Genomic DNA, 22,358 nt, shown 5'->3' with positions numbered 1-22,358 from the left:
TTGGGACTGTCACCTGATGTGCTGGAATTTCCTCTGAGCCCGTGTTCCCCGCCAGCTCGGGACTCCAGAACCCTGCCTTGTTGAACCAGACACACTAGCCTGCTTCAACACAGACCCAAGTCTGGTCCACACCCGCAAAGCTGCAAACTTTAACCAAAAACTGCTCAGCAGGTAACCTATCTCCAGCACCCAGACACCCAGTTCCCAATGGGATCCAAACCCCAAATAAATCAATTTTACTCTGTATAAAGCATATACAGGGTAAACTCAAGAACTGTCCGCCCTCTATATCACTGATAGAGAGATGCACAGCTGTTTGCTCCCCCAAGTATTAATCACTTACTCTGGGTTTACTAATAAACAAGAGTGATTTTATTAAGTCTAAAAAGTAAGATTTAAGTGGTTTCAAGTAATAACAGACAGAACAAAGTAAGTCACCAAGCAAAATAAAGCTAAAACACGCAAGTCTAAGCCTAATACGTTAAGAAACTGATTACAGGTAATATCTCACCCTCGGAGATATTCCAATAAGCTTCTTTCACAGACTAGACTCCTTCCTAGTCTGGGCACAATCCTTTCCCCTGGTACAGTCCTTGTTAGTTCCAGCAAACATCTTAGGTGGAAACTAGGGGTTTTCTCATGACTGGCAGCCCCCTTTGTTCTGTTCCACCCCCTTTTATAGGTTTGGCACAAGGCAGGAATCTTTTGTCTCTCTGGAACCCTACCCCTCTTTCTAAATGGAAAAGCACCAGGTTTAAGATGGATTCCAGTTCAGATGACATGAACATGTCACTGTAAGACCTCCTTCTTCATTAGCTAGGACAGTCGTCTCCAAAGTGGGGTGTGCGATTTTTTGTTTCCCCAGAGCTGGCTCTGGGGGTGCGCGATTCAAAAAGTTTGGAGACCCCTGACCTAGGAGCTGGCTGACAAGTACACAGGAAGACTTGCAGGTAAACAAGCCCATTCACAGATCATTCATTCTGAAGCACCCTTAATGGCTTCCACTTAATATGTCTACATCAGAAATACAAGTTTATATCTTATTCTCCTAACGCCAGACATTGAAATAATACATGCAAACAAATAGGATGAACACACTCAGTAGATCATAAGCTTTGTAATGATACCTTACAAGAGACCTTTTGCATGAAGCATATTCCAATTACATCACATTTACACTCATAAGCATATTTCCATAAAACATTATGGAGTGCAACGTCACAGCCCTTATAAACTGACTCCTTGGCATGGTAAATTGCCATGGTAACAAGGCAGCATCTTGAGGCACTATTTGTCATACCAAGATTTGAGCCTCCCGCAGTGCTACATTCTTCAAACTTTTTGGTGTTTCATTTTGCTACTGGAGAGAGTGAGGTGTAACATTTAAATCAAATCACAGTTAGTCCTTAAATTTGTATATATTTATCAACTAAATCAAGAATATTCAAAATGTATTTTGTAGCTTTTTGGAATTTTTGGTGAGGCTGTGCTTCCCTTGCTTAGGCTGATGAGCTGCCCCTGGACTGCATTCTTTCCTACTCATCTCAAGGGCAGTATCTCTAAGATAGTTAACCTATGATATTTTGCAATTTATTACGATATTAAGAGTAGAACAAAGGTTTTGAAACTGTGGGGTGTGCCCCCCCCAGAGGGTGCAGACGAATGTTCAGGGGGGCGAGTGATGATAGCAAGTGGCTCGGGCCAGTCTCCCCACCATGGTGTTAGGGAGGGAGCACCACCTCCACCCCCCGACTCTTTTTTTGTCTCAGTTGCGGGGGAGACACAATCAGAAATTGTAACTCAAAGCACGGGCTCAGCTCAAAAAGTCTGAATACCGCTGGAGTAGAAGAACGGGCATTAGAAGCACTCACTACCTCCCACACATCCCCCAGGAAAGAAAGTGTGATTCATCCCTGATCCTTAGTATTCTGAGCCTGATGACTCACACGAGCTAATTACCTGCTAGTCCTAAGTGTCCAACCAATCCACAAGCGAGGGTCTAAGCAGGTGATCCCAAGGCAGGTATATAGACTCCTAATTAAAGCAGCTACTCCAGTCTGGTCAACATTATTAGCTTGTTAGGGATACTCCGAGCTACCTGGTAGTCCTGACAGACTGCTCCAGCTCCAGCCTGTGCCTGCCACAGCTGCTCACCTAGCTGTCCTGAAAGCTAGAACGAGAAACCCAATAAAAAATATACCCTTCTGGTGGAATAAAACTACATGAAAAAAGAACTGTAGCAAAGGGAACTAGCACAGGAAAGGAAAAGGATATGTCAGCCTTTTGAAATGCACTGTATCAAGCAATGGAAACACACTGTCATTTACTGCATTAGTTTTGCACAGTGTACCAGACACTAAGAATGTTAAGAAATGGGCTCCGCACACACTGCATGAAGCATCTGCATGGTGGTGTTTTTCTTCAAAAACAGAAGTGGAAAAAATGTTCTGCCACTTTCATGACAAAGCATAAAGAAAGGCTTGCTTCTACTATAGCTCTCCGATAACATTGGGGTGTAGAAAAAACTTGCCTCCACTATCTTAATGGCCAACCAGGTAACAAGGCTACAAAAAATCTCCCTCACAAGCTCAGTTTCTGGAGGCAGCAAGCTCATATATCAAGCTCCTCAAGCAATCATCAGCTTGTTACCAAAAAGGGCTGTCAGCATTCCTGTGGGGAACACCTGCAAATCCGCCCATCCTTATTAACAGTTGGCAGTTGAGCAGGGGTTTTAATCTCCTTCATGCTAGAAACTACCTTTCCTTCCTTCATGCCATTGCACTACTTTATAATGGTCTCTTATTATGGTCTATTTTGTCACATTATATATGTAACAAAATAGACCATAATATATAAAAATAATATACATACACATAGAGAAAAGACTGTCCATAAATAATGTAAGTGTGTGTGTGTGTGTGTGTGTATATATATTAGGGCTATCAAGCAATTAAAAATTGTGATTAATTGAGCGATTAAAAAATTAATGGTGATTAATTGTGCAATTAATCGTGCTATTAAACAATAATAGAATACCATTTGTTTAAATATTTTTGGATGTTTTCTACATTTTCAAATATATTGATTTCAATTACAACACACAACACCAAGTGTACAGTGCTCACTTTATATTTATTTTTATTACAAATATTTGCACTGTAAAAAACAAAAGACATAGTTATTTTTCAATTCACCTAATACAAGTACTGTAGTGCAATATATTTATCATGAAAGTTGAACTTACACATGTAGAATTATGTACAGAAAATAACTGCATTCAAAAACAAAACAATGTAAAACTTTAGAGCCTACAAGTCCACTCAGTCCTACTTCTTGTTCAGCCAATTGGTAAGACAAACAAGTTTCATTACATTTATGGGAGATAATGCTGCCTGTTTCTTATTTACAATGTCACCTGAAAGTGAGAATAGCCATTCGTATGGCATTTTTGTGTTGGCATTGCAAGGTATTTACGTGCCAGATATGCTAAACATTCATATGGCCTTTCATGCTTCAGCCACCATTCCAGAGGACATGCTTCCATGCTGATGATGCTTGTTAAAAAAATAATGCATTAGTTAAATTTGTGACTCAATTCTCTGGGGGAGAATTGTATGTCTCCTGCTCTGTTGTAGCCACATTCTGCATATATTTCATGTTATAGCAGTCTCAGATGATGACCCAGAACATGTTGTTCATTTAAAGAACACTTTCACTGCAGATCTGACAAAACACAAAGAAGGTAACAATGTGAGATTTCTAAAGATAGCTACAGCACTCGACCCAAGGTTTCCAAAATCTGAGAGGGATGAGGTGTGGAGCATGTTTTCAGAAGTTTTAAAAGAGCAATACTCTGATGCGGAAACTACAGAACCTGAACTACCAAAAAAGAAAATCAGCCTTCTGTTGGTGGCATCTGACTCAGATGATGAAAATGAACATGAGTCCGTCCGCACAGCTTTGGATTGTTATTGAGCAGAACTCATCATCAGCATCAATCCACATCTTCTGGAATTGTGGTTAAAGCACGAAGGGACATATGAATCTTTAACTTATTGGGCACGTAACTATCTTGCAATGCCAGCTATAACAGTGCCATGCAAACACCTGTTCTCACTTTCAGGTGACACTGTAAACAAGTTTGTCTGAGCGATTGGCTGAACAAGAAGTAGGACTGCGTGGACTTATAGGCTTTAAAGTTTTACAATGTTTTGTTTTTGAGTGAAGATATGTAACAAAAAACCCTACATTTGTAAGTTACACTTCCATGATAAAGAGATTGCACTACAGTGCTTGTATGAGGTGAACTGAAAAATAATTTTTTAAATCATTTTACAGTGGAAATATTTGTAATAAAAATAATATTAAGTGAGCACTGTACACTTTGATTGTGTGTTGTAATTGAAATCAATATATTTGAAAATGTAGAAAAACATCAAAAATATTTAATAAATTTCCATTGGTATTCTATTGTTTAACAGTTTGATTAAAATTGAGGTTAATCATGATTAATTTTTTTAGTTATGATTAATTTTTTGTTAATTGCATGAGTTAACTGCAATTAATTGACAGCCCTCTTTATACACACATAGAGAAAAGACTGTCCATAAATAAAAAATGTTATCCTTCAGCATCAAATGGTATGAAAAGATGCAGAATTTATTATTTTTATTTGCACTGTGATCGTGTCTACATGCCCCAGCTCCATTGTGCTAGGCACCACACACACACACACAAACAGAATGTTAATTTACCATTATAAAAATATTATAAAAAAGGGCAGATAAAGCTCGTACTGCTACAGATACAAACGATCAGAAAGAATGGCCCTGAAAATATAGTTAATCATACTGAGAAATCTATTATTAAAAATTATGAACTCACAAAATAAATGCTTGCAGATAAGGATGCTTAAACTTCTGTGCATGAAAAAGGCTCAGTAAAGCTACAAATATCTATGGGTCCCTAGAGCAGCTTCTATGCCTGCAGTATAAAATGATGCAAGGATTTCTAGTCCAACGACAGGCTATTGCCCAAAACTATTTCCATCAGCTGCCGGAACAAACTTCCAATCTACAGATACCTTGACCTTGAAGTGAAGCATTCTGGCAAATGGGTGATAGAGTAATATTAATGAAAAATAAAAGATGTTGCCATTTTTTTCAATATTCTTAGTGTGAAACAATCAAAAATAGTCTGCACTAAATTCATGAAACTAAAAATATTCCAGGTCATGGGCAATTTATTTTAGTTTTTTCTTTCCCTGTGCCCAATGATTAACTCATAGAGTCTATTTTGACTCTGTCATTGTCCCAAACCAAATGCATAATAGAGGAAGTGTTATGATGAACATGCATTTGGATATGCAAAAGCTGTTTATACAAACATACTAATGGTTCATGCAAAAAAATTTCAAGAAGCACTACTTAGATTAAAAATATGATAGTTAATTATCTGAAACATTTGGAATCTACAGTAATGTGTAAGTAGATGAATAGAATTATTTTATAGTAACAAAATTGCACTGCCATTTTTGGTAGCTGAGAGAAGATTTTAAGAAAGGCTCCAGGACTAACTTATTTTGAGAAAGATGCTATGTTTTCCTGGGCTGAAAGTTTCTCTTTGAGTTCTTCATCAAATGAGGAAATTGCATGAATCCAACATTCATCATAACATTTTTCTGGTTGAGCAAAATATTTTGATCTAAACACTTATTCTGGGTTTGACTTTTTTATTTTATATAGTATTATAATAAAATGAAAAATTAAAAAAGTTTAGAAACTAAGTAATTTCAAAATGGAAACACTAACCTTTTTATTCCAAAGGTGTCAAAACAGGCCACTTTAACGTTATTGGAGCTTCTTTCCTGGTTCTCTTCCACAATGAAATTTTGGCAAAATTGATCTGATTTTGTTATGTGTTTAGATTTTTGATAGAATATGGTTCCCTCACAGTTTCTCTGACCAGCTCTGTATATAAAGTACCTTCACAGGGAGAAAATGCAGTGTTCTGAAGACTTTAGTCTAAAGTAGCCTTGAATTTAATGGAGAAAGGCATAACCAGAACCAATGGCTGGGAGTTAAAGCCCGGCAAATGCAAATTAGAAACTAGGCACATTAATCCTTGTGGAACAAACCACCAAGGGCAGTGATGGATTTGCCACCTCCAACTGTCTTCAGCTCCATGCTGGCAGCCTTGTAGAGGACCTGATGAACCAACCCCAGATGGCTAAGCTCAATGCAGGGCCGGCCATTGGCAGGAGTGCTGGAACAATTTGTACAAATACTTACAGTGGGGGTGCTAAGAGCCACTGAATCAAACTATAAACCAGGGGTTCTCAAACTGGGAGGTCGGGACCCCTCAGGGGGTTGTGAGGTTATTACATGGAGGATCCTGAGCTGTCAGCCTCCACCCCAAGCCCCGCTTTTATAATGGTGTTAAATATACAAAAAACCTGTTTTTTAATGGGGGGGGGGCGGGTTGCACGCAGAGGCTTGCTATGTGGAAGAAGTCACCAGTACATAAGTGTGAGAACCACTTCTCTACACCCTGTCGATAGTGGGAACCAGTTCAAGCCAGAGGGGGCTGCCGCAGCCGCAGCCCTAGCCCCTGTGGCCATTGGCCTAGCTCACACCGGCCGGTCTAGTCATCCCGCCTGGCCTTATACTCTCCCCGCCGGCCAGTGCCGGGTCTGTTCAAAGCCCGAGACGGAGCCAGGACGCGAGGCGCAAACACCAGCCAGGCCAGGAGCCTTCGCACGCCGCCTCCGCCCGTTGCCACGCAACCGCCCGTGTGTACAGGGCAGGCAGCCGGATGATGGCGGAGGCCGGGTCCCCCCCGTCGCCGCCGCCGCCCCGCCACGGGATGCAGCCCCCGCCGGCTACTTTCTTCGGGGCGCTGGAGCCGGGGAACCCGGTGATCGACAGCTTCGAGTCCGAGCTGCGGGACTTCCTGGGCTTCATGCGCCGGCTGCGGAGCGCGGGGGTGGCCGAGCCGCGGAGGCAGGAGCTGCACAGACGCGGGTACAGGCAGAGCGCGGGCGGGAAGCGGCTCCGTAACGTGCTCCCGGGGAGCGCCGCCTGCTGCGGGTGCCAGGCCCGGCCACTGGCGGCACTGCCCGCGACACACCGCCCGGGACCCTGCACCTCCCTCAACCCTACTCCCCTGCCCCGAGACCCTGCACCCCCTCAACGCTCATCCGGACCCTACCCCCTTCGCCCCGCCCCAGGACCCTGCACCCCCCTCAACCCTCACTCAACCCTACTCCCCCGCCCCGAGACCCTGCACCCCCTCAACGCTCATCCAGACCCTACCCCCTTCGCCCCGCCCCAGGACCCTGCACTCCCCTCAACCCTACTCCCCCGCCCCGAGACCCTGCACCCCCTCAACGCTCACTCAACCCTACTCCCCCGCCCCGAGACCCTGCACCCCCCTCAACCCTCACTCAACCCTACTCCCCTGCCCCGAGACCCTGCACCCCCCTCAACCCTCACTCAACCCTACTCCCCCGCCCCGAGACCCTGCACCCCCCTCAACCCTCACTCAACCCTACTCCCCCGCCCCGAGACCCTGCACCCCCCTCAACCCTCACTCAACCCTACTCCCCTGCCCCGAGACCCTGCACCCCCTCAACGCTCATCCGGACCCTACCCCCTTCGCCCCGCCCCAGGACCCTGCACTCCCCTCAACCCTCACTCAACCCTACTCCCCCGCCCCGAGACCCTGCACCCCCTCAACGCTCACTCAACCCTACTCCCCCGCCCCGAGACCCTGCACCCCCCTCAACCCTCACTCAACCCTACTCCCCTGCCCCGAGACCCTGCACCCCCTCAACGCTCATCCGGACCCTACCCCCTTCGCCCCGCCCCAGGACCCTGCACTCCCCTCAACCCTCACTCAACCCTACTCCCCCGCCCCGAGACCCTGCACCCCCTCAACGCTCACTCAACCCTACTCCCCCGCCCCGAGACCCTGCACCCCCCTCAACCCTCACTCAACCCTACTCCCCCGCCCCGAGACCCTGCACCCCCCTCAACGCTCATCCAGACCCTACCCCCTTCGCCCCGCCCCAGGACCCGGCACCCCCCTCAACCCTCACTCAACCCTACTCCCCCGCCCCGAGACCCTGCACCCCCCTCAATCCTCATCCAGACCCTACCCCCTTCGCCCCGCCCCAGGACCCTGCACCCCCCCAACCCTCACTCAACCCTACTCCCCCGCCCCGAGACCCTGCACTCCCCTGAGCTCTCACTCAACCCTACTCCCCCTCCCCGAGATCCTGCACCCCCCTCAACGCTCATCCAGACCCTACCCCCTTCGCCCCGCCACAGGACCCTGCACCCCCCTCAACCCTCACTCAACCCTACTCCCCCGCCCCGAGACCCTGCACCCCTCTCAGCCCTCACTCAACCCTACTCCTCCGCCCCGAGACCCTGCACCCCCCTCAACGCTCATCCAGACCCTACCCCCTTCGCCCCGCCCCGGGACCCTGCACTCCCCTCAACCCTCACTCAACCTTACTCCCCCGCCCCGAGACCCTGCACCCCCCCCAACCCTCACTCAACCCTACTCCCCTGCCCCGAGACCCTGCACCCCCCTCAACCCTCATCCGGACCCTACCCCCTTCGCCCCGCCCCGGGACCCTGCACTCCCCTCAACGCTCATCCGGACCCTACCCCATTCACCCCGCCCCAGGACCCTGCACCCCCCTCAACCCTCACTCAACCCTACTCCCCTGCCCCGAGACCCTGCACCCCCCTCAACCCTCACTCAACCCTACCCCCCATCCCATGCCGGGACCCTGCCCCCCCCCACCCGGACCCTACCCCCTTTGCCCCGCAACAGGACTCTGCACCCCCTCCCACCCGTCATCCGAACCCTATTCCCCCCCGCAACGGGACCCTGCACCCCCCACACCTCTCATCTGGACCCTATCCCCTTTGCTCTGGGACCCTGCACCCCCCCCCAACCGTCATCCAGACACTACACCCACCGCACTCCGGAACCCTGCAGCACCCCCCCAACCCTCATGCGGAGCCTACCTACCCCGCACTGGGACCCTGCAGTACCCCCCCCAACCCTCATCCGGACGCTACCTCCCCCGGCACTGGGACCCTGTACCCCCCCAACCCTCATCCGGACCCTATCCACCCTGCACTGGGACCCTGCAGCACCCACCCCTAACCCTCATCTGGATCCTACCCATCCCGCAATGGGACCCTGCAGCCCCCCTGCACTGTAACCCTCATCTGAACCATGCCTCCCTGCACAGGGATCCTCCAGCCCCGCTGCACCGTAACCCTTTGTCATCTGGACCCTGCCCCCCGCACCTGGAATCTGCACCCCCTCATAATCCTCATCCAAACCCTCCCCCCCCCCGCCACTGGGGACCCTGCAACTCCCCGCCCCGTAACCTTCATCCAGACCCTGCTGCCCCCCAGCACTGTAGCCCTCATCCAGACCCTGCCCACCCACATCGGGACCCTGCAGACACCCCGCACCATAACCTTCATCTGGACCCTGCCCCCTCGCACCGTAACCCTCATCTGGACCCTGCCCCCCATACCAGGACCTTGCAGCCCCCCCCCCCATACCATAACTCATCTGGACCCAGGCCCCCATCCCACCCCGGGGACTATGCAGCCACCTCTCCCTGGTTACTCTCATCCAGGCCCTGCCCACCTTTTCCCGCTCCTGGGACCTGCAGCTTCCTGGGGACTCTGCAGCTTCTCCACTATAACCTCCATTTGGACCCTGCCCTGGGGATTTTTTAGCTCCCCTTCCCCTGGAGACTCTGCAGCTTCTACCTCTCCGGTAACACCTAGGCTATCTGGACTCTGCCCCCCTATCCTGGGCACTCTGCAGCTCTCCCTCTGTAACCTCCATCCAGATCCTGCCCCGCTGGGGACCCTGCAGCTCCCCCATAGCCACCAGCTGGACCCTGCCCCCCACCCTGGGGACTTTGCAGCCCCCCTCCCATAACTCCCATACAGACCCTGCCCATCCTGTCCCGCCCCAGGGACCCCGCAGGCCCTCTGTAACCCCCATCAGGTCCCTGCTGTCTCTACCCCGTCCAGCCCCGGGGCCCCTGTAGCTCCCCCCAACAAGCCTCATCTGAACCCTCCTCCCCACTACTTCCCACAGCCCCGCATCCTTACCTTGTGCCCCCCAACAGCCATCCAGCTCTTGCTCCCTCAACCTCCCCTGCAGATTCCTGCCCAGACTCTGCGCCCCCACTGCTACCTGAAGACCCCCATCCAGATGCTGGCACCTCTCCCTGCAGCCCCCATCCAGATCCTGCCGCCTCCCTGTGTAACCCCCATCTGGACTCTGTCCCCACCTCCCTCCACAACAGCTATCTGGACCCTCACCCCCTGCAATCTCTGTCTGGCTCCTGATCCCTCACATCTTTCTCCCCAAAAGTCCTCTTCCAACCACTACTCCTCATCTCTCCCACTGCAATTCTCCACCAGACCCTTGCCTCTCTCCTGCAATCCCTTTGAATCTACTGTCCCTTCCTGCTGCCCCCTTCCCTGGCAGTCTCCTCCAGCCATTGCCTCTTTCTGCTGGGTCCTCCTCTTTACCCTGTCAATTCCCATCTAGTTACTGTCAGCCCCTGCAGGCTTTCTTATCTGCTCTTTGTAGCTCTCATCCATCATGCCCCCCACCTTCTAGTCTTCCTGTCCACCAACCATCTGCTCAGATTTTCTCCTCACCTCCAACTTGACACCCTCCCTGCCACTGTGCTGGATTCCCACCTAGTGTCACATGCATTTTACAGTGTTCCAAACCCCAGGTGTTTAAAAACAAAAAATGAAATTTGCTTAAAAATTGAGATAAAAAAAAATCTTACATGTTGGGTTCTTATTTGCCTTCTGTTTTTTTCAGCTGTTAGGGGTTTGTGTTTTTCAGCTTTTCTTGCACAATCATGAAGTCTAGAAACTTTTATGTTGAGTCTCATGTAGTCATGTGACTTCAGATGACTGGGGAGGGGGTTAAGAAAAACACTAGATATATATCATATAGCTATGCATATGTTCATATGTAGTTGTGCACCTTTATGTGTGCATCCATGTGTGGGTACACATAAGTGTATGGATGCACACTCTCTAAATTTTTATAATTTAATATAAAATAATATAATAATATAAATAATAATATAATGCACTATGTATGCAGCAGCCAGGAAAAATATCCAATTCATACTGTGTGCGTTTGTGGATGTCTGTCTCTTTATAAGTGCTTATAATATATATTTCCATGGTGACCATCACTATAATATCTAGGCTCTATGATATACACTTACTTTTTCCTTCAAGGGAAACAGCTAGTTCTGAAAAACACTGCCTGAGCAGAGTTCTTACTCCTAATTCTCAGCACCCTAGTATGGGGCAGGTGGAACTTCCCAAGCTGTCAGCATTTTTCATCCCTCTGACCAGTGATGGGGGGTGGTTGTGTCATGAACCAACTTCCTATCACCCAAGTCTAACTCTTGGAACTTTTCAGTTAACTGAAGCAACGATGTTCCCCAGAGCAGCTGAACCTTTCCATCTGGCACTCTGACTTTGCAACCCAGCAGTGATCATCTTTGGGTGTCCTTTTCTGTTGTAGACCTTCCCAATTTCTAATCAGCTAAGGTTTTTTTGTTTGTTTGTTTGTTTTTAATTGATACATTTGTTTTTGCATAATTCTTTCATTCAGGACGACGGTTAGGCCCAGGCGTACCATCAGGGTGCACCAGTTTCCAGGGCGTTGGGGATGTTCAGGTATATGACCAAGCTTTTATTTCGGCTTCTAGGTGCTTTGGCACCTTCACTTGGTGTTTCGGACTTTTTCCCTTGCGGATTTAATAGATTCCAAGACCAGAAGGGACCACTGTAATCATCTAGTCTGACCTCCTGTAGCAGGCCCTAGAACTTCCCCAAAATAATTCCTAGAGTGTATCTTTTAGAAATACATCCGATCTTGATTTCAGAATTGTTGGTGATGAATCCACCATGACCCTTAGGAAATTGTTCTAATGGTGAATTACTCTCACAGTTAAAAAATTGCACCTTATTTCCAGTCTGACTTTGTTCAGCTTCGATTTCCAGCCATTGAATCATGTTATACCTTTGGTGTCTCTGTTTGTAGAGCTTCATCATCTTTCACTTTGGTACTTTTGTAAGCCTTCATTTGTTGCCTCAGAGATTCATTCTTTCGTTCCTTTGGCTGTTCTTTATTCTTTTTTAAAATGTCAGTCTCCACCTAGACTCCTCAGAGGAAGGAAGACCACTCAGCAACTTCAAACGTGCCGTAGAAAAATGTGTGTAATAATGAACATTTATTATATCCTTTGATTGGGAGTTGGGTGTACTGAATCTGATCTGTCTGCAAATGTCATCCCAAGTACTCAGTGATGTGGGGAATGCATCAAAGGCATTCTTGAGGCACCCTCCTGCAAAACCAGGAAGTCCAGCATTTCAGAATCCTTTAAAGGAGAAATCCTTGAAGTGAAAACCTAAATCAGCTCTATTTGCTAAGAACTGGGATTCTGCAGGTGCTGCCTATATCAGCACAGACTCAGCTCACTTCAAGGCCCAGCAGGGCAGTTTCACATCCCAATTATTCTGCACTGTCCACCTTGAAGCTAGGAACTGATGCCCTCTTAGTCTTTATCCTTGAAGTAAGTAGTACGGAGCAGTTCATCTGACATTTATCATCTCCAAGTAAGAAATGTCAGCAAAAAATGTAGGGAGAGAGAGCTCTCACTTCTAAAACTCCAGCATCCTAATGCCACGGCAAACCTCCTGCTCCAAGCAGCATTGCATGAAAACTTTCAGCATCCTCCCTTCAGATTCAGTATAGGGAGATGGAGGTAGGAATTCTGAGCGGCAATGTGTATTCAGGTACCTCTCCAGATCACAGATATTCATCTCTGAGGTTGCTTAGAAAGCTGCTGTATTGCTTCCCTCTTGCCTTGCTCGTATCAGGCGTTGTTGGAACTCTCGACACAGTTGGACCATTTTTTGTGTTTGAAACACCAGCCCTGGCGAAGATACTCCTGGTTTCTCTTGTAGTGAGGATCTCAGAATGGCCAGTGTCAGTGCCTCCTAAGGCATTTGTATATACTCGAGAATCCATTATCATTTTGTCAGACCAGCTACTTGTGAGGGTGTAGATTATGTTCAGAGTGACAGGAAAATACAGTGGGGAGATTTATATACACAGAGAACATGAAACAATGGGTGTTACCATACACACCGTAATGAGAGTGATCAGGTAAGGTGATGTCTGTCTGCATCTGTACGAGTTTTTTCATTAAGTTGATAGATTTCCACTCCATACGGCTAAATTCAGTGCCTTGCATAATGACAGGTTTCAGAGTAGCAGCCATGTTAGTCTGTATCCGCAAAAAGAAAAGGAGGACTTGTGGCACCTTAGAGACTAACAAATTTATTTACAGCTCACTTCATTGGATGCATTCAGTGGAAAATACAGTGGGGAGATTTATATACAGAGAACATGAAACAGTGGGTGTTACCATACACGAATGCATCCGATGAAGTGAGCTGTAGCTCACGAAAGCTTATGCTCAGATAAATTTGTTAGTCTCTAAGGTGCCACAAGTCCTCCTTTTCTTTTTGCGGATACAGACTAATACGGCTGCTACTCTGAAAAGAGTGACAATAGTTACTATTTGAATTTAGAGGGACATGAATACTCTTCTAACACCAAATATATTTACACGCAGAAAAGAAGTAAACTTCTCCATTACAAGTGCCAGGAAGTTTGAAAACTAGTGTATAAAGTTGTGGACTTGGTTTTGCATTAGTGCAGGAAGCCTTTGCATCTAATAGTTAAGTACTGAAACCTTAGAACTATTATATTACAAACTTCTGAGCTCTAATGTGGGGTCCAATAGAAGGCTGAGGACCTACATTGCACCAAGGTCACCCTTTTCCCCTTGGAATTTGAAGGTGATTTATACCTTTCTTCTTTGACATTTGTATTTTTGTATCTGAACAAACTATTTATTTTTCATGTGATTGGCCAATTTCTGTTTTGAGGAGCATTCATTTCCTGCTAAAATCAGGGACTGACTGGAAAGTTACAAAAAGGTGGCTTTATGGGTCCCGATGTCATTTGACCAATAGAGGAAGTGGCTTGAACTGCAACCCGCTCCTGCGGCCCTTGTAAGGTCCTTGGAGCTTGGAGACTTCCATTTGTCTCATATTAGAGAGAGCACAAGACCCAGGAGTAAGAATCCTGTGAAAAGGATGTCTTCAAATTTTAGCTCCTCTGTCTCCTCTCTTCTTCCTTATTTATAAGTTGTTACTTATGAGTATCTCTGTTATGATTGTTGAGACTGCTCTGCAGGTGATTTGTTAGGGGATTACCTGCAAAAACAGATGTTTGGCATTGTGAAGATTCGTAATTTAATTCTTTAATGGAGTCCTCCTCTGAAAACCCCTGTCCTTCTTAGTATGAACCTGGTTTCCAACCAGCTATCATGTCCCCTTTTGAATGTGGCTTTCTCAATTAAGTACAAAGAGAATGTTGTTTCAGACCACCTGTCATATCCATTTAGAGTTTTAAAGACAAGGACCCCATTATTCAAATTACAACCAGTATAGGAGTCAGAGTGGTGGCACGACGTAGCCAGTGCACTCTACTTAGCAGGCAGGCTGCCCTTGAGGATCAATTACAGTTTATTGGAGACCTGTTGGATTAATCAGAGATGGAGTTTGTTACACTAAATCATCCTTGGTGATAGCACTATAGATAATTGTGGTCTGGTCTGTGACTGAAACATAAGAGAGTAATAACCTGGCCCAGCAGAAGGTGACATTTTTGGCCACTGATGATATCTGATATAGCCTGAGGTATGTCTACACAGCAATTAAACACCTGCGGCCGGCCCATGTCAGCTGACTCGGGCTCGTGGGACTCAGGCTATGGGGCTGTTTAACTGTAGTGTAAATATTTAGGCTCGGGCTCCTGAATGTCTGCACCACAGTTAAACAGCCTGCAGCCTGAGTGCCACAAGCCCGAGTCAGCTGACATGGGCCAGCTGTGGGTGTTTAACTGCAATGTAGACATACCCTTAGAATACTTTTTTAGTTAGTTTTTCATTTGCTTTTTCTCTCCCACCCTCAGCACATATGTCCTTATCTATTCCAACTATTGTAATTTTCTTGTACATTTCATGCTAGATCAATCTCATACCAGAGGCTGTTTAGTTAGTTCTCTTCTTATTCCTGTGCTACATGCCATAGTATGAAAAATATCGGTTTTTATTTCAGGATCCACTAATTACTTAGTTTATGGCTGCCTGACATGCTTTATTACTTTTGATATTTTTCTTTTCTGTCCTTTTCATTCATTTGTTCTAATCTAATGATTTTTCCACATTGTAATCCATTGAGTTTATTTAAAATACCAAATAGTTTTTTAAGACTGAACATCTCTAAACATACAGTGATTTTCAACATTTTTCATACTAGCTGGGAAAGTGGGACACATTATACACCTCTTATGACCCTGTTGGAATACTTCAAAGGATTCATACGTTAGAACATTTTGATAAGTACTTCTATAGGAGGTAATTCATCCTAAAGTAAATCCATTGTGATAAAAGCTTGAAACTTGATGGTTGACTTGTTTGCTCAAATCAATGTTAATAATCACTTGGTTTTTAAATTCATAGTGTTCATATTGTTTCAGGTGCATTTGGAAGAAAGAGCTCTTTAATGGCTAACATAACTGGAGGTTTTATTATTCATTTACTTGATGTAGCAGGTCTGTTGCCAGCTTTTAATGTGTAACTTTTGTCTCCTGCTGTTTGTTTAGAGCAAACACTTTGTTTAATATTTGGATCAAGTATAAGCCTCGACTGCCAGATTGGTATTACAATGAAAAACTTCTGAAAGTTGGTGACCTCCTTATTCAGATCAAAGTAAGTCATATTAAATAGAAAAGATTCTACTCTCAAGTCTTTTTGTGATTCATTGTGTGTTTCTATGTTGGGGTATCGTTTAATTATACTTTACTGGAAGCTGTTTTGAATGTGAGATAAATTAATAAAAATAACTCTAATTGCAGTTGGTGTATTGTGGCCATAGCTTATTACACTGAGCATAATTGTTTCACTGTTGCATTTTGCTCCCCCATCTGTTTCTTGTGTCCACCTGTTGTCTGTCGTCTTATGTTTAAGACTAAAAACTCTTTGAGGCAGGGCCCATCTTTTCATTATGTGTGTATAATGCTAGCACGGTGGGGCTGCAGTCTCTGATTGGGGCCTCTAGGCACTCTTGCAATAAAATACAAAATATTTAATAATAGTAAAAAGAATGGACCTGTGTTGGTGAGTACATGTCTTTTGTTGCCTGCTGAACGGGACCTCAAACCTTACCACATGGATGTCCTTAAGAGGAGGCCCTGCCAACCCGGTTTATTGCCTGGGATTTTGAGGGTTAATTCCCAGCCAATATTCAGAGACAGTTCAAGAAAGTACTACTTATTCTTGCATGCATAATTAATATGCCACGCATAATCTTTTTCCACAGAAAATAACTTCTACCAGAAAGTTACTGCAATTCCACCTTTTGCCCACCAGGGGCCACTGTGGCAGTAAAACAGAGCAGCGGCTCCCGGGTGGGAGTAGGCCCAGTTGCCAATAGGGAAGGGAAGAGATTGCCTGTCTGGCAGCGCTGTGCCTGTGGGGCCAAGTCAGTAAACAGGGGATATGGGGGGGACAGACACCGTGGGGCTGGGGAGGTGTCAGAGACTGGGGTTCCTAAGGGCTATTGGGGAAGGACAGACTGGGACAAGGGCTGAATGGGAGTGGAGGTGCTGGGCCACATGGGGACAGGGGGAAGGGGTTAGGGTCATATAGGGGAAGGGGGTGGCCGAGTGGGGGCATAGAAACACATGGGCACAAGCGCAGGGCCAGCTCTAGGTTTTTTGCCACCTCAAGCAAAAAATTTGCTGGTGCCTAGAGCTGGTCCTGCACAAGCGGGAGGGATGCAGGGACACATGGGGATGGGGGTAGGGGACTGGCAGAGGGGTACAGGGACATCCAGGGACAGGGAGGGGATGCAGAGACACATGGAGGGTGGCTGTGTGGGGTGGAGGGACACATGGGGATGGAGGAGCAGGTGCAAGGACACATGGAGTGACAAGGACACATGGAGTCAGGGGCAGATGTGCCTGACTGAATGGGAGAGGCTAGGGATCAGCCAGGGTCTGCATAGGGGAGGCTCCCTAACCCCCTCCCCCCACAGAAATCTGTTCCATATTTCTTCCACCCCCACCTAACAACCCCCCAGGTTCACTCCCAGGCTCCTTTCCTCTCCCTCATCTCTTCCATTACCCCAGACTCCCCCAAGCTTTTGCACTGCTTCTGATGGGGGCGGGAAATATGGTTCTGTATTGTAGTTTAAATGAATTACTCAAAGTTCTGTATTTATATGCCTAGTAAGGAATCTATTTGACAAAAAACATTTCCTGAATCTTTTTCATTATCTGTATTGTTACAGACATACTTGCTGACAGGTATTTTAAAACAGATTTCCAAAATAATTGATACCAGTGTGATTATATTGTGTTATTTTGAAAAATAATATATGCAGAATTTTAAAATATTGTGTGTAGAATTTTTAATTTTTTGATGCAGAATTCCCCCAGGAGTAAGGCTGGAAGGTAATTAATTGCAACTGAACTTATTTAGGACTAGAGGGTTTCACACTTCCTAGGCCGAGCTTCTTGCACATACCTGGCCTCGTTGCATCCCTCCAGTACCTTCCACAAGCTCCCTGCATGCCATCCCCTCTATTTCAGGGACTCCTTGCAACTCTCCCAATCTCCCCCTGACAGAGGTTATGTGTATTCCCTGTTCCTCACTCCTCCCATACCGGGGTCCCCCATTCCAGCAGCTCTGTGTGCACCCGTCTTTTCACATCCTCCACATGCCTTCCATTATTCTCTTATTCCCATGGAAAGGGCTCAGTGTGTCCCCCATTCTGCCCTTCTTCCCATGGCAGGGGCTATGTGTGCCTCATGCGAGATTCCCCCAGTGTCTCCTGGGCAGTGGGGCTCAGACGTTGGCTCCAGGTCCTAGCAAGTCTTAGCCAGCCCTGGCGACCCCATTAAATCGGGGTCCCAACCCACTGTTTGAGAACCTCTGCAATAGGTGGCAGTTCAACCTCTGAGTCAGTATGGAACCACTGTCCCAGCATAGTCTTAGAAGGGATCTTTGTACTACCGAAGAGCTGTCTTATGGATGAGACATAAAGCCTGAGTTCCTGCCTGCTTGTAGTTATTAAAGATCCCATGGCATTTTTCACAAGAGTAGGATTATGAAGTGAGGTGTATTGGACAGTTAAGGTATCTAAATTCCTTCTGCAGTTTCAATGGAATCAATTAGTTTTCATCACTTCTTGTTCTACAGCAGTGTGTGGGTTTGGTGTGAACTCTGAAACGGTTTGCTCTTTTTGCCCAAGATGTGGGCACTGCAGTGGGGGATGAAATAACAATCCTGGTGTATAGTTTATAAAGCTTTTTGTTCTGAAGTGCTTTTCTCAGTAATAGCATTATGATTACCCCTCTCAAGCTGTAGGACATTCCAGGAAGCCCAAGACTTTGTTGTGTTGTCGTGAGAACATAATATTTTAAATCCACTGTCAGGTATTTGTCATGTTTCTGAATAAAAAAAACTCCTGACTCATCTTTGATTACTCCAAAGATTCTAATGCTTTCAGTGGGTGACTTTATCATTATAAACTACATTACAAAATGTTTTCCTGACTTCTCAGCATAGTCCTGGATGAGTCTACTTCACCTCCAGTTATTGTTCTACATTGCCATTTGTTAAACGAGTGTAAAAAAGTATAATACACATTTTATAATTGCATAGAAAAATAAAATGCAAAATCTATGAATAACATATTCTTCACATTCCAGGAATATAAGATGGCACTTTTACAGTGCTATGGACGGTATCTTCAGCAGTTCAGTTCTATAAACCTTGATGAGGTAATAGCAGACGTGAATCAGTTTAAGTCCATGTTTTTTCCAAATGGCTTTGGTGATAAAAGTGCTGCACTTACGGTAGGTATAACAAAATAGTTTTAACAAAAATGTTAATGTTTTCAAAATAAGAGGCCATTATTAAGCTTCAATAAATGTATATCAGACTGTTGCACTAATGAGAGGTAGATTTACTAATACCTGGAGCTCTTTAATCGTTCACATATCCAGAATAGGAAATGACACACATGCCTACAGAGCTCCTTGCCACAAGATGTCATTGAAGTTAAAAATGGATTAACAATTATCTGAATGCTGAGAATATCCAGGGTTATAAAATTAATGATTTAAAAAAAGTTTTGGAAGGGATATAACCCCTCATGTTTCAAGGCATAATCCAACCTCTAACTAACTGGGGGTAGGTAGACAATTTTCCTGTGGGCAGGTTATTCCATGACCAGGGTTTCTCCTCCAAAACAGCTGGTATAAACTACTGTCAAAGACAGGATATGGACCAAAGTTGATGACTGGTCACTGATTGAATGTGGCAATTTTTGTGTTCCTCCGTGATATGAAAACAAGGCAGTCAACACAGTTAGAACTTTGTATTGTAATTTGTGCAGGATTTCTGTCTAAAAATACTACACATAAACTGCTTGATGACAAAGCAGCATCACACTACTATCAATATATTCTTTTCCAGGAATTAAATGAAATAGACTGATAAATAGATATATATGGTCATTAGTTTCATCTGTAAATGATGAAAATTTGTAGGAAAGCCAAATGACCTCAGGGAGGATGTAAACATCCCTTTGTGTTATTGCTACAAGAGACCAAGGGCTTGTGATAGGTCCTTTGGTATGAGTAAGGCAGGGCAAGGTGAGAGGGAGGCATCACAAAAATAATGCATTCTGTCCCAGCAGTGCTCTGTTGAATCTCTGCTGCAACAGACACTGATGTGGGTATTTGGATTTCTCCCTGAGCTAGGATAAGCCGTGAGTTTTCTGCCTGCACTTGATGATCAGGAACAGCTGACCTTAGTTAGGAGTAGAGCCTTAAAAAGGGCCTTAGTTTTTTTTTCTGGGAAGAGACGGAATGAGGTGACTTGCTTAGAATCCAGGACAGGGTGCTCTGGAAATAGGAGAGATATTGTTTGTTTTGGTATTTAAAAACTGTTCAGCCTCAAGAAGGGAATGTGGTCAGAGATTTCATTAGTCTGTTTTATTTTGCTTTTACAAGATAATTTTTAAAATAAATCTAAAGTTCCAGAAATGGTTTCCTTTAGTTAACTTGCGACATGTGTTAAGTTTCTGTCCATCTTCATGGACCTTGGAAATGCCACAGGACCTAATTTCAAAATGGAAGGTGCCTAAATTAGAAAGCTTAGTCCATATAATATTGATATATACAGAGTTAGACCTTAGGCACTGATCTACTTTTGTCCTGAGTCCCAGTCCAGTGCCTTATTTATCCTTCCTTCTAACCACTCTGTCATGCAGGAGACTAGTGCATTAAACTTATTCTCTGCATGTGGATCTAATGGAAGCTATCTGCACAGCTTAATAACACCTTCTCTGTTCTCTAATTCACTATGCCTGTAACTGTCATGGTATAACTCTGCTATATGCTTTACTTTCTCATGTTTAGTATTTTGTTGTGCTTTGCTAATGTGAAAACTGATAAATATAAATATTTTAAAAGAAAGTTTCTTATTTTACTTCTGTTCCCATACACTTTAGTTCCATGCTTTACAAGGAAGGAATATTTGCATTTACCAGATGGTATGCAGCAGTGATAGAAATCTCCAGAATCAAGAATCTCTGCAGATGTGTTTCAATATCTTGTCCTTTTTACGACTCATTATGCAGGTGGCTCTACCTCAGGAGCATTTATGTTGGCTTATCTATAATGGTACGTTACACATTTCATTTATATTTTTCTATCGAAGTATGCCTTGGGAAGGAAGTTTCATACTTGTTCAGTAATGACAACAAAAAGACTGCGAGTGAAAATCTAGTTCCCTTTTAATAAGTATTTTTTTCAACAATTAAATAATGATATTTTGAAATTCACAATGACTTTCAATTTTCATTTTTCTCTATGGTATTACATTTTTGTGTTGGACATCTGTAAAAGAAATAACTTATTCATAGACCACAGTTGAGCAGTGTTTTGAGTGTACTCATGTAATTAATTCTGACAGATCATAATGAAAGCATTTTTTAAATTAAATGCTGAGACATGAGCAAACTGGAGAATTTTTTTAGCTATAAAATGTACTTACAAATAGGGATTTTTTTTGTACAAAGAGGATTACATTTCTGAAGTGTAGGAAATAACTTATGTGACTGTTTGAAACATAAAAAGTTTGCTTTTTTTTATAATATTCTCCAGCATTGGATTTAATGATAAAAATTCCTTTAAAAATGGAAACCTTTTTAGATTAAGAATTTGATTCCATCTGTATCTGATTAATATTATCCACCATGTAAGTGTGTTGTTCATACTTGGCTTAATTTAGATCAGATGAACAGACTTGGGTATATAAAAAGAGACGTATCAAGAATTCTTAAAAGGTCATTCTGTTTTTTTCTCCCACCCGAAATAATGGATTATTATTTGATGCTAAATTGTAATCTAAAATTGCATATGAGAGAAAAGGTGCTTTTGAATTGGCGGTGAAGAAGTGCTGGTATCTTCTTTCCTGTTTAGAGCTGTAATGGGGCTGGAGATTCTAACCACACTTATCTGCTGGGACCACTCTTGGTCCCACCTCTCCCTTTCAGCTGTCCCTTGACTGCCAAAGAAACACAATAAAATAATTGTAACCCTTCTGCCCATCAGAGTTGGCAGCAACAAGGGCCGGGTTCAATATCTAGGGGATCCATTCCAATAACACAATGCAAACCGGCTCAAGCCCCCACCCAGTGACCTGGGACAAATATATACCACCCCCGCTGGGCGCCTCCAAGAGGCAATACTTCCCCTCTCGCAAGCACATAGTCTGAGTGTAGCAAAAAAAAGCCTTTTAATAACAGAGAGAAACAATGTGGCATTATGTTGGGGAAACACCACCAACAGGATTCATAACACAACCCATGAGCAAAAAAAAAAACCACCCCAAGCAAATTGGGGCATGCCCCTTTCCCTCGGGTTCTTGAGTCCCAGCACCCAAACGTCTCTTGAGTCCAGCAATCCACAAATCACCCAAAGTCCAAAAAGTCCAGCCCCAGAGTTCAAAAGTTCATCTGCATAATGTTACTCCCCCAGTCTGGCTAAAATGTGCCTGTGTGTGGGGGAAAGGGGTAAGGGGCACCTTACGTGTCCTGAAGCTGACTGCCCCACAG

The 22,358-nt window shown here is 44.9% G+C and overlaps 1 protein-coding gene and 1 long non-coding RNA gene across 5 annotated transcripts in view; one reads left to right on the top strand and one right to left on the bottom strand.

Moving 5' to 3' along the window:
* Positions 1-6,328, bottom strand: part of LOC119565269 — a 33,010-nt gene extending 26,682 nt beyond the window's left edge. The window contains exons 1-2 of the long non-coding RNA XR_005223896.2: positions 5,811-6,328; positions 1,960-2,170 (exon numbers count right to left, since the gene is read on the bottom strand). This is a non-coding gene — a long non-coding RNA (uncharacterized LOC119565269). The remainder of the gene's footprint in view (positions 1-1,959; positions 2,171-5,810) is intronic.
* Positions 6,329-6,462: 134 nt separating this feature from the next.
* The window catches only part of CFAP54 (cilia and flagella associated protein 54), a 211,857-nt gene continuing 195,961 nt past the window's right edge, over positions 6,463-22,358 (top strand). For all 4 annotated transcript variants that reach the window (XM_043545723.1, XM_043545720.1, XM_037884774.2 and 1 more), the window contains exons 1-4: positions 6,463-7,022; positions 15,832-15,937; positions 18,943-19,089; positions 20,751-20,922. In XM_043545723.1, the coding sequence (XP_043401658.1) occupies positions 6,814-7,022; positions 15,832-15,937; positions 18,943-19,089; positions 20,751-20,922 (634 nt within the window). In that variant the 5' untranslated portion in view covers positions 6,463-6,813. The remainder of the gene's footprint in view (positions 7,023-15,831; positions 15,938-18,942; positions 19,090-20,750; positions 20,923-22,358) is intronic.

The sequence above is a fragment of the Chelonia mydas genome, chromosome 1 (genome assembly GCF_015237465.2).
Source record: "Chelonia mydas isolate rCheMyd1 chromosome 1, rCheMyd1.pri.v2, whole genome shotgun sequence".
Taxonomy (NCBI): Eukaryota; Metazoa; Chordata; order Testudines; family Cheloniidae; genus Chelonia; species Chelonia mydas.
This window is presented reverse-complemented; position numbering and strand designations above follow the sequence as displayed.